Source organism: Echiichthys vipera (genome assembly GCF_963691815.1).
Source record: "Echiichthys vipera genome assembly, chromosome: 17".
Classification (NCBI taxonomy): domain Eukaryota; kingdom Metazoa; phylum Chordata; class Actinopteri; order Perciformes; family Trachinidae; genus Echiichthys; species Echiichthys vipera.
The window spans coordinates 10,350,388-10,365,566 of record NC_139842.1 but is presented as its reverse complement, the minus strand read 5'-3'; the positions used below and the strand labels follow the sequence as shown (position 1 = coordinate 10,365,566).

Genomic DNA, 15,179 nt, shown 5'->3' with positions numbered 1-15,179 from the left:
TGTTGTTCCTCTCTGTCCAGGAATGCCTTGAACGTGGTGAATAAAGACTTGATATTGAAGGTGGATGAGCTGACCTGTGAGAAGGAGATGTTGCAGGGAGAGATGGAGGCTCTGCTGCAGGCCAAGACCAAGCTGGAGGACAAGACCAGAGAGATGGAGGAGGAACTGAAAAAGTAGGTCAACAGTCATTACAGGTAGCACTTATTAGTTTATTACAACTGGGTTGTTGTAATAATAAAAAAATGGCAACATGATTTTATTAAATTACATGTATTTCCTATATATCTTGGAAGTGTAATACGTGGTCTTTTCCAGAGTGCGACTAGAGGTGGAGGAAATAAAACACAAAACTAAAGAGGAAGAAGATGTGAGTCTTTTGCAACGATGTCTGAGATTGCAGACATATATGTAATATCCACAAACAGTAAATAGCATGTCTTTCTTGTTTCTGTCAAGATGTAGCTCTGTAATGATAAATGTATTTCAGCCTAGTCACGCTTGGGTATATTGCGTGCTTCCACAGAGTGATGTACCTACAGCCCAGAGGAAACGCTTCACTAGAGTGGAAATGGCCAGAGTGCTGATGGAAAGGAACCAGTACAAAGAGAGACTGATGGAGCTACAGGAAGCTGTGCGGTGGACAGAGATGATCAGGTACAGAACAAAGGGCTGTTGTACACGTGTACATAATCACATATTTGTGATTATCGGTCAACAGCAAAAAAATAGCAGCGTGCACACTGTTAAGCTCCTGTATCTCACTTTATTGAACCAAGGTCACACTACTCTTCTGCAGACGAACGTGAAACCTGGACGACGCCATCTTAAGTAGATGTACGATCCGTCACATGATGTGATCACGTGTCTGCAGTGAAATGAAAACATTAGAAAAAGTCTCTCTAGCTCATACTTCCTATTCAGCAGTGACTAACGTAATCCCACTGATTGTTCTGTGAGAATGATGAAGCTGAAATCCATAACTTTCCACACCAAAAGCAGTGAAAACATCTCTGATCAAAATGATGCAATTAGCTTGTGCAACATTTACATGAGCATAGTATTTTTTTCTGAACTGAAGAAGTTAAATGTTATTGTCGTGAGGAATTCAAAATGATACATTTTCTCAGAGCAACAGAGAAAAAGATCAACTGAATAACTGATTTCTTTCATCTTTAAATCTAAGAAGCAGTAGGATATCCTCAATCTACACTGTGTGTCTCTTCAAGCTAACAACAGTCGACATGATATCATCTTGTTCTTTTCTTTAGGGCCTCGAGAGAAAATCCAACACTCTCAGAAAAAAAGAAATCCAGCATCTGGCAGTTGTAAGTCCTCCCAAATGTTTTCTTTCTTCTTTTTTATTAGCAACATTTGTCAGGGCTTTAATTTTGATAGCATATTGAGGTCCACTTTGACGTTTTCTCTCAACTATTCAAATACATTTTTTTCTTTTTTCCCGGGATTTGCTGTTGAATACGCAGCATTAGGTAAAGATGGTTTAATAAACCTTCACCCAGCCAAACCTCTTTCCCTCCATTGACTCAGAACTGCTCCTTCGTTACGAATCGATCCACCTTTGATGTGTATCCATAACTATTTCTTTCCATGCAATGCACCAGTTGTTGTTATCACAAACCGCTCAGACATTACTCTCCTTTTGCCCCCGGGCTTTCCTGTCTCCTGCCTGCTGTGTGCCTTTTTTCGATGTTTTCCCACTCATAGGGAGCTAAAGAGGGACGAAGATCCCCAGCAGCCTAAATACATGTTCATGTTCTGTGTTAACTGCAGACCAGTATGCTTTATTATTAGGACTATTTTAAACATATTTAGTCAATGTGTTCTCTTTGTTTTATCCAGTTTATTTGAGTAGACATCAGACACGAAAATATTAAGCGGTAAGCTAATACCTCGTGTTATTTGATTCCAGTATCATCTTTTACATCAGTGTTCAGTCTATGATTTGAATGAAATACGTTTATGCATTGTAACAATGTTTAACACAAGTTTTCTTAATCGTATAGTTGATACGGGAAGTATGATTTGAAAAGCATTCTAAAACGGATGAATTTGACATTAAGATATCTTATTTGCTTTTCTGGAATGTTTTTATTTGTTTATTCAGACTTTTATTAACGCATGCTAAATGGTTTGATTATACATAAGAGTAAAACTATCTAAGCTGACACTTAAGATACTGTTGGTACTTAGTGTTAAAGACAAATTTTGGTTAGTGCTGGTAAGGTATTGATGTTTGATCACAGTTAAATGTGGTAGGAAATGCTAAGCTACGCCACAACTCCCAGCATGTTTAATGTCACTGTAAAGTAAATGTTGGTGGTAGTTGTTCCTTGTCTGGTTGGTTGGTGACTCCCCTGCCTTGCTTTTGTCCCATGCTCTCTTGTCTGCTGTTTCCCTCTTTGGCTTTCTGCCACCTCTTTGCCACCTGCAGCTTCAGCAGACTGTTTAGCTCCTCCTCCAGTGCCCCGGCTATGAAGAAGGTAGAGCCCCAGTCCAACATGAAGTACAACGCCCCGGGCAGCATGGTAAAGAGGAGTAGCACTTTCTCCCAGTTCCCCACAGAGAAGTCCAAGACGTTTGACTTCCTCAATGAAGAGTGAGTAACAGAGTCAAATGCCTGTGGGTTGTATATTTTATCAACGTGACATGTTAAGGGAAACAAAATGTGAAACCTATATTGATACAAAGAAAAATTGTAGAAATAAATAGAAATGCAATGATTATATTTTAATAATTAGATTTTTTGTCCACCATGACTCATTCCATAAATATTTATAGGAATATTATTTTCACCCATTGGCCTGCAATAATGTACATGTATTGAATGCAACTGTGAGCTGATGACATTTCTCTCTCTTTGCTCTTTTAGGAAGGACCAGTGCAGCTCGCCATCGCGCAAAGAGCAGAAGAGAGCCCAGTACAGACAGGTTAAGGCCCACATGCAGAAGGAGGATGGACGAGTCACTGCACACGGCTGGAGCCTGCCCAGTAAATACAAGGTAGGAAATGACCATTGAATAGGAATCAACTAGGAGGAAATATAATGATCAAGACTCTTAATTTTGCTTCGCCACACTCTTGTGAAGAGTGAATTCCGTCATATTGTGTATGTCAATAACTATCCTGGTTGTATAACAAATAGAACACTACTGATGGTTAATAAATAATTTCAACCAGCCCAACAAAAAAGTCTCACTGTGCTTGGCTCTTGTTATTACCAGAGTGAGATGTTTCTGGATTGTATTTGACAAATACGTTATAGGATCATCCTAATATTCTGTCTTGTATTCACTTTCAAGAACGGATTTCAGAAGGGAGAGAGGAGACGGGGCTGTATTAAGAAATCAATGATTCAAATTGAACACTAATTTGTCTACAAAGCAAACCAAAAAAACTGAATAGATAAATAATTTCCACCCAGTATCTGTAAAAAATAAATAAATATATATATAAATAAATAATTAAAAGAATATGCCCTGTAGTTTTGCTAACTATCGAAATGTCTGTGTTTTGCAATGGCTGATTGCTATCGCTACTGCTGATGGTCACTGTGTGCAATGTTACAGAGAGATGCTGGCATCAAGCTTTGTTCTTTCTGTTACCTTTTTGTCTAAATTTTGGTAAACTGTTGTGTCCTCTGAATGTGTAGGTGGCAAATGGCGGACAGGTGGAGAACAAAATGAACTTGCCTGTACCGGTTTACTTGAGACCGCTGGATCAGAAAGATGCTTCTATGAAGGTACATAAGTCACATAGATACAAGCAGCATACTGTGTGCCGTTTTGTACATTTCTTTAAACTCCGAACAAAACTGATATTTATAATGCTTTTTCTCGTTGTTGCCCAGCTGTGGTGTGCAGCAGGGCTCAACCTGTCTGGGGGCAGGACATTACCAGAGCTCTTGAAGCAGACGAAGGGTTCTCAAAGTAGCCTGGACCAATTGGGGCAAGAGAGCAAGGTAAGAGTAAGTAATTGAAGGAAGACATATTGCACTCAGGTAAATTCAGAAAGTTTCTTCATTCTCTGGAGACTGTTGGCTGATTTAATTTTGTCCATAAGGATCAGGTGAAAGTGGAGCAGGAGAAGGAGCTGGTCGCTCAGGACGAGGCGTCCAGTCGGGTATGGGTGTGCACCAGCACCCACTCTTCCACCAAAGTTATGGTGCTGGATGCCAGTCAGCCCTCTGACCTACTTGACAGCTTCTACGCCTGTAACACTCATGTCGTCTGCATTGCCAGCGTGCCAGGTTGGCAGGTTACATTGTTTGTGTAGGATGGATTAGTGGGTTTCTCTGTCTTTTTCATCTAAGGTTGCATCATTTTTTTTCTCTCAGTACTGAGCTTTGCTTATAAGGTTGTTGTGTTATTTTCACAGGTGTGCTGGAGACTGATTATTTGGCAGGTGAGGAGGTACCCCAAGACCCGGAGGCTAGCCAAGGTGATGGGGTGTCACTGGCTGGCAGTGTGGCCAGTGTGGGCTCAACAGGCAGCGATGGTGCCATGGCTGCAGACGGGACTACCGCTATTCCCCAGACAGCCAGCGCAGGTGTCACCGACCAGCCTGCTGAGCACAGCGGCATCTCTAGCTCAGGTGCAGTGGTTCTCTGCTGAAAAAAATGCTTTGATGGAGTATTTGCTTATTTATTTTGGTGCTAGCATAGAACACAATAAGCTAGATCTTTTATTTAGTTATTCAGGGTTGAATCCCCACCCAAGCCTTCCTGATTAATCCTGTGAACCACAACGTCCACAGTTGAGCTGTCCAGAGAGACCAGTCCGGCAGAAGATGGCGTTCCCGCAGCGGAAGAGGCAACAGAAGCAACAGAGGCTAATGCTGGAGTAGGCGAAGAAGGAGAGGAGGACCAGGAAGTGGATCAAAACCAGCCAGGAATCTACACTGAGCATGTGTTCACTGACCCACTGGGCGTGGGACCCACTGACTCCCCTTCTGCTGACACACAGAGGTGAGCAGTACTGTTCTAGATTATCACTTCCAAAGTTGTCGGGTGGTTTTAGTAAATATCATGACTATTTTTTAGGAAAAAAATTTAAATGATGTTTTAAATGATTTAAACAACTGCCATGTTTTCCCTGAGGCAAAAGTTCAGCATTTTGAACACTTTAAAGGTCCCATATTGTAAAAGATTTCCATTGCACTTTTTTATTTTTATAAAACAGGTCTAGATACTATTAAAATGCAGTGAAAGTACAAAACACTCAGAGAAATGTACACAGCCTGTATTCGAAAAGTTTGTCTTTAAACGAGCCGTCAGGACTTTTGTATGGTTGTGATGTCACAACTATTATTATTTTACTTTGTGCAACTTTGTACACATTTGTTACTTTGGCCTACTCTGCTAAATATATACAGGCCTATAATATTTCTGTTTATAGCATAGCTTTCTCCTCAGATTAAGCCAATAAAGAAATGATTTAAAAAAAAGATCAACGGCCCGGCTCAGCCCTGCCCAGCCCAGCCCAGGGATAGTGGTGGGAAATATAGGCCCGACCTGGCCTGCGTGGACATCGGTCAATATGTTGTACATACAAAACAGGTGTTACAGCATATAGTATAAAGGTTGCATTTGGAAAAAATAAACTCTGAATCTTCTGCTTTCTGTGATCCAGGGGCTGTGGGCATGATGGCGAGACTTCCTTTCCAGAAGACTCCGACCCATCAGACGGGGAAGTCCTGAGGATGAGCAGCGCCCTCCCAACCATGTGGCTGGGAGCTCAGAATGGATGGTGAGCAGCACAGCAGCCACTAGAGGGCAGCAGAAAAACTCTCAAACTCAAATCTAATGTGCACTGGTGTGAGCCTTTACTGCACTAATTTATATGTGGCCGAAGCTCAAGCCTGTTATAATCCAATAATGCTTCTGCTGTGAGATTTTTTTTATCACGCGACTTTCGTTATGAGCAAATGTATCCATTCAGTTATACTTTTCTCATCTGGTTTAAAATAAACAACTGAAAGGCCAGTACTGCACTCTGATCCGCCTTTTAATCTCTCTCTCCCTCTTAAGTCTGTATGTGCACTCCTCTGTGGCTCGATGGAGGAAGTGTCTCCATGCCATCAAGCTGAAAGACTCCATCCTCGGCATAGTGTGAGTACAAAGTCGGTTGTGTAGTTATTCAGGGACATGCACAAGCACACACACACACACACACACACACACACACACACACACACACACACACACACACATACACACACACACACACACACACACACACACACACACACACAAACACACACTAACGGTACCTTTTTTATTAAGATAAGTCCAAACCTATTTATCTTGTTACTTAAAACATGTTATTCATTTAAAATATATAAATTAACACCATACAAAATAAAATCCCTCTCTACCTCCCTCTCTCATCCCTCAAACCTGCAGTCTGTCAGTCTGAGACCAGGGCATAGAGAACGGATACAGTCCTATGGTCTCAAATTAAGTGTGGCTACACTTTTGGCTTACCATTATATTATTTTATATTATATTGTATTATAATATAATATATTCTAGCAAGCGTTGTTTGCGAGGAATTTTTGAAAAGTGTAACCGCACATGCGACCACTTTCGGCTTGCCATTACCCTGACTCGGCAACCTAGTCTCGCTCCGTATGTGTTTTGTCAAGTGTGTGTGTCGGAGTTGAGCCCTGCTCTCTTTCAAACACACAGAGGAGAAGACAGAGAAGATTGCGCTTTCATGCTGTCAAGTACCAACTGATTTAACGTCTATCGTTACTCTGCAATACCGTCATGATTCGGCCTATACCTTTGAAAGTACACAAACACACACAAACACAACAAAAAAAAGATTCATACCTTTAAGAGAAAATGTTTAAAAAGTGCATGTTCCATCTCTTGTTACAGGCATGTTAAAGGAAGAGTCCTGGTAGCTTTGGCTGATGGGACATTAGCAATTTTCCACAGAGGCACTGGTGAGTCTGTGGATTTTTAGCAATGAACAAGGAAGTGAGAAGTGTCATAAGATGTTATGGCTTTTTATGCCACAAAGATCATCAATTCTCAAGTCTTTTTGTTTCTCCTAAACAGACGGTCAGTGGGATTTAACCAACTACCACCTGTTGGATCTGGGCCGGCCCCACCACTCTATCCGCTGTATGACAGTAGTCCATGACAAAGTGTGGTGCGGCTACAGGAACAAGATCTACGTCATCCAGCCTAAGGCCATGAGGATAGAGGTACAGCTATCACTATACAGTATTCACGTTCTCTCACTCAAATGAGTTTACTTTTCCAGTCACATCACAAAATCTCCATCTGTCATTTCTGAGCAGAAGTCTTTCGACGCTCATCCTCGCAAGGAGAGTCAGGTGCGGCAGCTGGCTTGGGTTGGAGATGGTATCTGGGTGTCCATACGACTGGATTCAACTCTGCGTTTGTTTCACGCACACACCTACCAGCACCTCCAGGATGTGGACATCGAGCCCTACGTCAGCAAGATGTTGGGTATGCATACTTTTGTTCTTTTTAAAGCAGAATCTCTGCGTCAGTTGATACTGAACTCCTTCCTCCAGCTCTTTTGAGTGTGTGTTCTGTGTGTTGCAGGTACGGGTAAACTGGGCTTCTCGTTTGTGAGAATCACAGCTCTGATGGTGTCCTGCAGCCGACTCTGGGTGGGGACAGGAAACGGTGTCATCATCTCCATCCCGCTGTCTGAAGGTATCGCACACCTGCACCGCATCGTCACTCATTTACCCCATACAACATTCACCTGCACATCCCTTTTTGTTTCCTTCAAGTTTTGTAAAAGCATAAACGTTCATATAGTATGTTTACTCATCAAATAGAACGTTGTGCCTCAGCGACTGGACTTTCTGTTTGCGCGTAGATATCTCTTCCTTTAACCAAGCTTTTCATTTTCTATTTCTTTTCCAAATGATGTTTGCTTTGGATGTTTTGAAATTGAATTAAAACATTTATGTTTATCAGTGTTTGACAAAGTGTGTCTCTAAGTGTGTGACAATGTGTGCATTACAGAAAAAGTTCTGCATTTTTGGAAAAATACATGCATCCACTTTGACACGCACCCGTTTTTATACTAGTTATGAAGCTTCCTGAACCAGCAGAGACTTCAGGAATTCACAGAACTCCCTGTAAAACCACTATGTTGTTTTTACGCTTTGGTGTGTGTATGGCGTAAACAAACGAGTTATAACATGTTAATAAGTGAGCTTTAGAGGTGTCCGTAGGTGAATTTTGTTGTTTGGACACAGCTGGGCTAGCTGTTTCCCCACCCATTTCCAGTGTTTGTGCTAAGCTAACTGGCCGCTGGTGGCATCTCCATGTTTACCATACAGAGATTACAGAGTGGTATCAAACATCTAGCTCTTAGCAAAAAGACAAATAAGGAAATTTCCCAAAATGACAAAGTATTCCTTAAAAATAAATGCTCACTTTAGCAGATGTTTTAAGCCAATTATTTTAAAGCTCCCTGTCTCTCACTTTCTCTTTCCCTGCTTTCTGTCTGGCACATTCAGACAATGCAGCTATTGTTAACACCCAGACGCTACTTGTTGAATAAAAGACAACCGGGTTGCCATGGATACAGGTCTCACAGACAAAGCGCACACTACACCGTTTGGCAGGTTCATACCACAAAGCTCTGCTCTCACTGGAGATTGAGAAGTGCTGCCCTCTTTCAATAATTAAAACTTTTTCGGAGCATATAACCATGTCTTTATATTATTCCTTTTCCTTATTGTCTATTCTGCACAGTTCACTCGCCTCGTTCTCTGTCTTGATATGAGATACGTAAGAATGCTTTGAAGAGCTAGGTCCTGTTTTTGTCAACCGACAGGCTCAACTCAGTTATCAGAAGCATAGAGCTGTGTCTTAGCATTGGTGTCTCACTGTTATGTTAGAACAAACATGTTAGAAACCTACGGACAACTCTGAATTCTGTCTGAGAGGCTGCATGCATGCCACCTCTGCTAGTGACCTTGCTTTGACTTGTTTTACAGATTGGTGTCACACTAAATGTATGTCTATGTGAGTGTGTGGCTCCATATGAAAGTGTGCGTGTGTGTGTGTGTGTGCCCCTCAGTGAGCCATTAACACAGAAGATTTTTGACACAGTTACTGCTCTCATACTGTTGTCAGAGACTCAGATTTTACCGTCTCACCAAAGACCTCACCTTTCATCTTTTGCGGCCCCTTCACCTAAATCTGGCCTTTCTGTGCAAAAACAAGAAAAAGTGCATTGTAACAATGTTAATAGCTTTCATTTTCATTAATTTCTTTCTTACTCTGCAGCCAATAAGACAACGGGAATAGTGCCAAATCGGCCCGGCAGTGCTGTACGGGTTTACGGTGATGACAGTTCAGACTGTGCCGTGCAGGGCAGCTTTGTGCCATACTGCTCCATGGCCCACGCCCAGCTGTGTTTCCACGGACATCGCGATGCTGTCAAGTTTTTTGTCACTGTGCCAGGTAAGCGACAAGTGTTGATTGCAGAAACAATGACAAATACTGCAAAATTAAGAACCATTAACCAATGAAGATGGCCATCCCGTGTTCTGTATGTCAGTAAAAGGGCTGGGTAATTTCCCGTACTGGAACCCATACCTTGACTTGAATACTGGTTGCATTACGGTATAATTCAATTACGGTATAATATAATTTTTAGCTCAGGTGTAAAAACCTGATGTACACTGTAGTAATTCCTGTAGTGAAGACGTTTTATACTGCTTTTTGACTTTCATAGACGAAATGATTAATCAAGAAGGTAATCGGCAGATTAATGGATTATGAAGACAAAAGTTAGTTGCAGACACGCTGCAACCTCTGGGGCTGACAAATGAAACCAATGTGGTGCAAAAAACCCGTAGTTCCTCATTTGGCCACTTTAGGCTGTATTGGGGCTGAATTTTTATATAACCATCTTAAATTATATTAGGGCTCAAAGCTGCATAATTTAGGGCGTGGTTGCTTTGAGTGACAGGGCAGCCCGGTCACTGCGGGCTAGCAGAGACTGCTCTGCCTCGGCTCAATCCATGCTCCACCTCTTTGCCCATTTTTGGATTAGCCGGCAGCAGGCGCCAACATGGTGACATCTGGAGCCGCCCACATTGAGCATCATTTTGACTTTTCAGAAACCTGTGGGTGACGTCACAGAGTCTACGCCCATATTATATACAGTCTATGGTGGCAGCCCAGCCTTCATGCATCTTTATTATGCACAATTTTGTGAATGTCAGTTATTTGAATAATAGTTGACAGAAAATAAAGCTATGAAAGCTTTGAAAATGAATAAGTTACTCAGTTGGGAGTAAATTAAAAAAGGTTTTTGAGTCTTGGTTGTTTTAACTTTTTGTCACAGGTCAGGCGATGCCCCCTCCTGGCAGCGCCGATTCAGGCTCTGACGACCCTCCATCCGAATCCTCTGACACAGCAACCTCTGAGCCCAAAACATTCCTGGTCATGAGCGGAGGTGAAGGCTACATTGACTTCCGAATGGGTGAGTATATTAAACCACCGGCACCGTTGACAAAACACAGATGCAGTGCAAAGCGTATTCACGTATTCAAGTAGCATTCATGTTTGAAATTGTTTTTCATGTGAAATGTCATATATAAGACCGGTGCAAAAAGGCCCCACCTCTCCACTGTGACACACCTGTTACGCTGTCTTTTTGACCCATCGTCCTCCTCCTCAGGTGACGAAGGCGGTGGGTTGGACGGTTTATCAGAGCCAACAGCCAGTCAGCAGTCACCGCCTACCAAGGCCGAGCGGAGCCACCTCATCGTCTGGCAGGTCATGACCTCTAATGATTGAAAAAAAAAAAATCACAGACTCTTGTGTCAACACCAGGGCCGCCCGTCAAACCCCTGCATGTCCTCCTTGAAGTTTTTAATTTGATATTACTGATTATTCTTAATGCCTGAGTAGTTGACTACTTTGTAAAAACAACATTTATTTTTAGTCCATGTTTTGTACAGTTTATTCCTTATGAATTTGAACTGGGTAAGGTGAGGTTTATGTTAACTTGAAGAAATACGTCCAGGGTCCAAGTGTTCCCTCATGTTGGAAAAGCCGGTGCATACTGGGAAAAAAAAACATTTTAGGCAAAGGTTGATCAGGTAATGTCTGGAAGTCGTCGGCCTCCCAGATGTTCAAAAAAGGGTTTAAGATGAAAGGGAAAAGCGCTTGAAGATGTTTTGAAGTAAGTAAAAAAGGAGCAGAAAGTTGAACTGAAGTATATTTTATATTATACACATAAGACTTTTACATTTGTGAACTACATGCCTGTATGTGTGTGAGCATCAGGTGTGTGTGTGCATTCACTGAGCATTTTTATTATCTTAACCATCCGGCCATGTTCAAAATAGATCAGGCACTTTGGCGAAAATTATACTCCTCCAATTTATTTGAATGGGGGTAGTGGGTTTTTGCTGGGGTGCTGGGGGCCTGCAGCCTGCACCGCAAAAGCTAAAACAACTTTTGGAGAAACGCTAGTTCAACCTTTGGTGGCCAATCATGTAACAGGTGATCAGACTCTGTCCGACTGTCTAGAGGCAGTGAGACAGTAAGCAGTTTGTGTAACAGCTGACTGTTCCCTGCAACAAGCTGCCTTCAAGTGCAGTTGGAAATGTTGAGATCATGAAAATAATCTTACAGAAAACAAAAATCATGAAAAATAAAGTTTACTTGTTTGACATGGGGGGGGGGGGGGTGTTAAAGAACAAAACAGGATGTCACACAAATTGGCGACACTCCAAAAGCCAGAGTGCCTGATCTCATGTGAATGCAGCCTTAGGGCTGGGTGTCACTTTGTTCCCTACAAGTCAAACTGTATCAAGAGGTTCAATTCTTTGAATATGTGATGTGAGGCTGATTACTCAACTGTATGGTCTGATTATTAGAAAAGCAGCTTGCACGTACCAGTGGTAAATTAAATGTGCTTTCATTCAGAAAAAAGTTGTAGGATAACACACTTGGAGAGGTTGTATTATTATTGAATGACACCAAGCCCTGTTTGCCACAGGTTTATATTTTAAGCAGTTTGGGTACTGCTACTGAATATAGGAACCAGTTTATTGTACTGTAGGTTAGTATTAGCCTGCATGGGGAAATCCTGTCTCCTCGTCCCAAGTGTGTGTGTACCTGCTCGGACGTTTCAAAGCTAAACCCTCGTCTGCTGTGTGAGGGAAATCGGCCTGTGCCACCACCTTGGTGCTTCCTGTTTGCTTCAGCTCATTGGCACTTTAAATTGTTAGATGTTAGTCGTTTGAGGTTTGGAAGAACACCCATAGTAATGTACACTACACTACGATGTGTGTGAAGGGAACAAAATTTACAAATATTTCTCGCGAGGCGTCATCCCAGTAACCAAAGGACGAAAGAAGAAGCACCGTGAAACTGACTGTTTTTTTGGTGTTGTTTTTTCAACCTTTTCAATTGTCAACGTCTTGTGAGTCTAATAATTTGAGGGTGTACGTGTGTATTTTCAGGGCATCATCTTTATTGGGAAATAAACTTGAATAAGGGAGTCTGACTAAAAATAACATGTTTGTGTGGCACCTGCTAATTGACACGCACACAGCACTAAAGGGAGTCTCTCCTAAATGCTTCATCATTCCTTGTTTTGTTATTACAAATACATTCGGAGGCCAGGGAGGCAATTATTGTCATTATTTTTGGTTGTTTTGTTCCTGTTTTGTACTCATGTGAAACACTTTTTGAAGTATTTTGATGATGTGTATCACAATAGCAGGACGCCAATATTAAGCAGATGTTTTAATTTGTTTTTATATCTAAAAAGTTAGGCCAAGATTGGTCTTACGTCCATTTCAAAATAGTAACTTTCTATTTTGTTTCTGCCATTGCAGTATTTATTTCCTTTATCGAGCCTATCTTGGTTCAGAATGTAACTTTCTACATGAGCAAAATATAATGGGAGGCTATTGTCAACAAAATAGTCCAGTGAGTTTATGTGATTGTTAATAATGGTCAAATAAAAAAATTGATAAATGTAATAATGTTGGAACTTTTTGACAAACCATAAGATCAAAGTGTGCAAACATCGAACAACACGTCCATGTACTAAGCTATGCATGTTTTTTTTAAAGAGGACACTGCTATGTTTTCAGCTAAATCTTTTTATTGCCACCGTTTTGGGGTGGGGTGGATGTCTAAATGTGTGCGTATGTTTGTATAGTACATGTAGGAGTTTGAACGCAAGATACATTTGACAGTGTGTGTTTGATTTTGCAAATGTGCGGTGTATGTGTGCTCACTGTATGTCCCATCTGTAATGCCCCAGAGACTGGTCACATCTACAGTACCCGTTGCACCAGGCTTCTCTGGACGCCGTAACAGTTCCTCCTGGTCAATGTTTGCTAAAACAGCATCATAGCCTTATTTTTAACAATCTATTAAACTCAGTTTCATGGAGATGTTTCTGTTATGTGTCTCGTTGTTATTAAATGTTTTTTTCTCACTGAAAGAATAAGTATGTGAAACAACAATATGTTCTGACACCATTAGAACAGTTTTGTTTTGGGGGTTTTTTGGAACTTTTTTCACAGGTTTTAAGTGGGTGGGGCTCCAGAAGATGATGTATTTGGGTGCACTAATCAAAATTCAGGAAAATTTGAATCCTAATGTGGCAGATTGAATGTTGAACTCTTAAAGGTCTCATATTGTAAAAAGTGAGATTTCCATGTCTTATTTTGATTATAAAGCAGGTTAAGGTGCTATATAAATACTGTGAATGTATCAAAATGCTCAACCTACACTAAATACACAGACCGTATTCAGGGTGAATACAGGTATATTCAGACAGACAGTATGAGGAAGTTTGTTTTTTTAAAGCATGTAAACAAGTATGAACGTGATAATGAGGATAATATGATAATCATGACTGAACATTGCTCTGTGCTCCTATGATGCATTCATTAAAATCCAACCCATCTCTTACTGCAAGCATTAAAGTCAAATTACAGTTCAGTACTTAAAATATTGAAGTTTATTGACTAAAGAGTCACAATTTTAAATTTTAAACCAAAGCTAGTTTAACCCTTTTACCACCAGATGGTGCCATATGTACATTTTCCAAAATAGGCTGAAGTGTCCTCTTGGTTCTACAGCAGTCACATTTAAATATGATTATCATTTCTGGTAACAAAAGACAAGATGCATTTTATATAATGTCAGAGGTTTCATTACAAACCTAGCTTTAATTAATATGTGTCTTTATTCCATTGTCCTGCTTGCATCCATGTCATTTTTAGGCTGCAGAAGAATTGAATATACTGTATATCTCAAGTGTCAGTATGGCATTTATTATCTGCTTAATGATGATTTTTTTTGACATCTTATACCATGATTTTTTTTTAAATACTATAGTATGACTTTTTTCCACATACTAAACTGACTTTTTTGACATACTATACTTTGCATTTTTCGATACCGTGTTCCTGTGGTATGTTCCTCAGCCAGTAGGAGGCTATGCTGCTCAGTGCTTCTTTAGGATGCAGCATCACCACACAGTCTCCCTGGTATTACATCACAGTGTAAAGCCCACCTCCCACTTCCGAATCTCTTTTTGTCCCTCCATCCCACCTCGTCCACTCCTCCTTATCATCGTAAGCCATGCGGGGGCAGACAGCGAGGCCTGCACACACATACAAAGAACTCTCTGACGTCACAGAGTGTTGCAGCCCAGACGGGTGGGGGGATTCTTGAGACTGTAACATGCTATTATAGCTAGGATGCTGCAAAAGAAGAACTGATCCCAGCTTCCTAGAGCTGTATCCAGTGGATGGGCATGGGGGTAGTCAGTTACACATTCTGAGCAAAGAATGACGATGATTGACTTTTAAATGAACAGTAATAATGCATGTACTGTATATCTAACAAGCAACCCTAACTGCTTTCACTATCATCATCATCTTAAGCGTTTGAATCTTCTTAAACTGACCAGTAGTATACATTTAACAAAAATGGAAAAAATTCTCTGTCCGTCCTTCAATTGTCTCAACAACCTTTTTTTCCATCAACTTCACTCGGTGGATGCATTTGTGGACCTGAGGAAGTGTTGACTGCGAGCTTTTGAGATTTACGGGACATGTTTATCAGTAGTGTGTTATGGACACACTGTGTGGTGTATTGAGAGGGGACCCCTAAC

The 15,179-nt window shown here is 41.1% G+C and overlaps 1 protein-coding gene across 1 annotated transcript in view; it reads left to right on the top strand.

Moving 5' to 3' along the window:
• The window catches only part of spag9a (sperm associated antigen 9a), a 29,403-nt gene extending 16,000 nt beyond the window's left edge, over window positions 1–13,403 (top strand). Inside the window, exons 10-29 of the mRNA XM_083931591.1 lie at window positions 21–173; window positions 316–367; window positions 524–654; window positions 1,269–1,325; window positions 2,450–2,614; window positions 2,888–3,017; window positions 3,668–3,757; window positions 3,866–3,976; window positions 4,078–4,264; window positions 4,393–4,608; window positions 4,771–4,981; window positions 5,646–5,762; window positions 6,044–6,124; window positions 6,899–6,966; window positions 7,082–7,230; window positions 7,327–7,498; window positions 7,598–7,711; window positions 9,305–9,481; window positions 10,371–10,508; window positions 10,707–13,403. Coding sequence (XP_083787717.1) covers window positions 21–173; window positions 316–367; window positions 524–654; window positions 1,269–1,325; window positions 2,450–2,614; window positions 2,888–3,017; window positions 3,668–3,757; window positions 3,866–3,976; window positions 4,078–4,264; window positions 4,393–4,608; window positions 4,771–4,981; window positions 5,646–5,762; window positions 6,044–6,124; window positions 6,899–6,966; window positions 7,082–7,230; window positions 7,327–7,498; window positions 7,598–7,711; window positions 9,305–9,481; window positions 10,371–10,508; window positions 10,707–10,825 — 2,638 coding nt within the window. The 3' untranslated portion in view covers window positions 10,826–13,403. The remainder of the gene's footprint in view (window positions 1–20; window positions 174–315; window positions 368–523; window positions 655–1,268; window positions 1,326–2,449; window positions 2,615–2,887; window positions 3,018–3,667; window positions 3,758–3,865; window positions 3,977–4,077; window positions 4,265–4,392; window positions 4,609–4,770; window positions 4,982–5,645; window positions 5,763–6,043; window positions 6,125–6,898; window positions 6,967–7,081; window positions 7,231–7,326; window positions 7,499–7,597; window positions 7,712–9,304; window positions 9,482–10,370; window positions 10,509–10,706) is intronic.
• The last annotated feature ends 1,776 nt before the right edge of the window (window positions 13,404–15,179 follow it).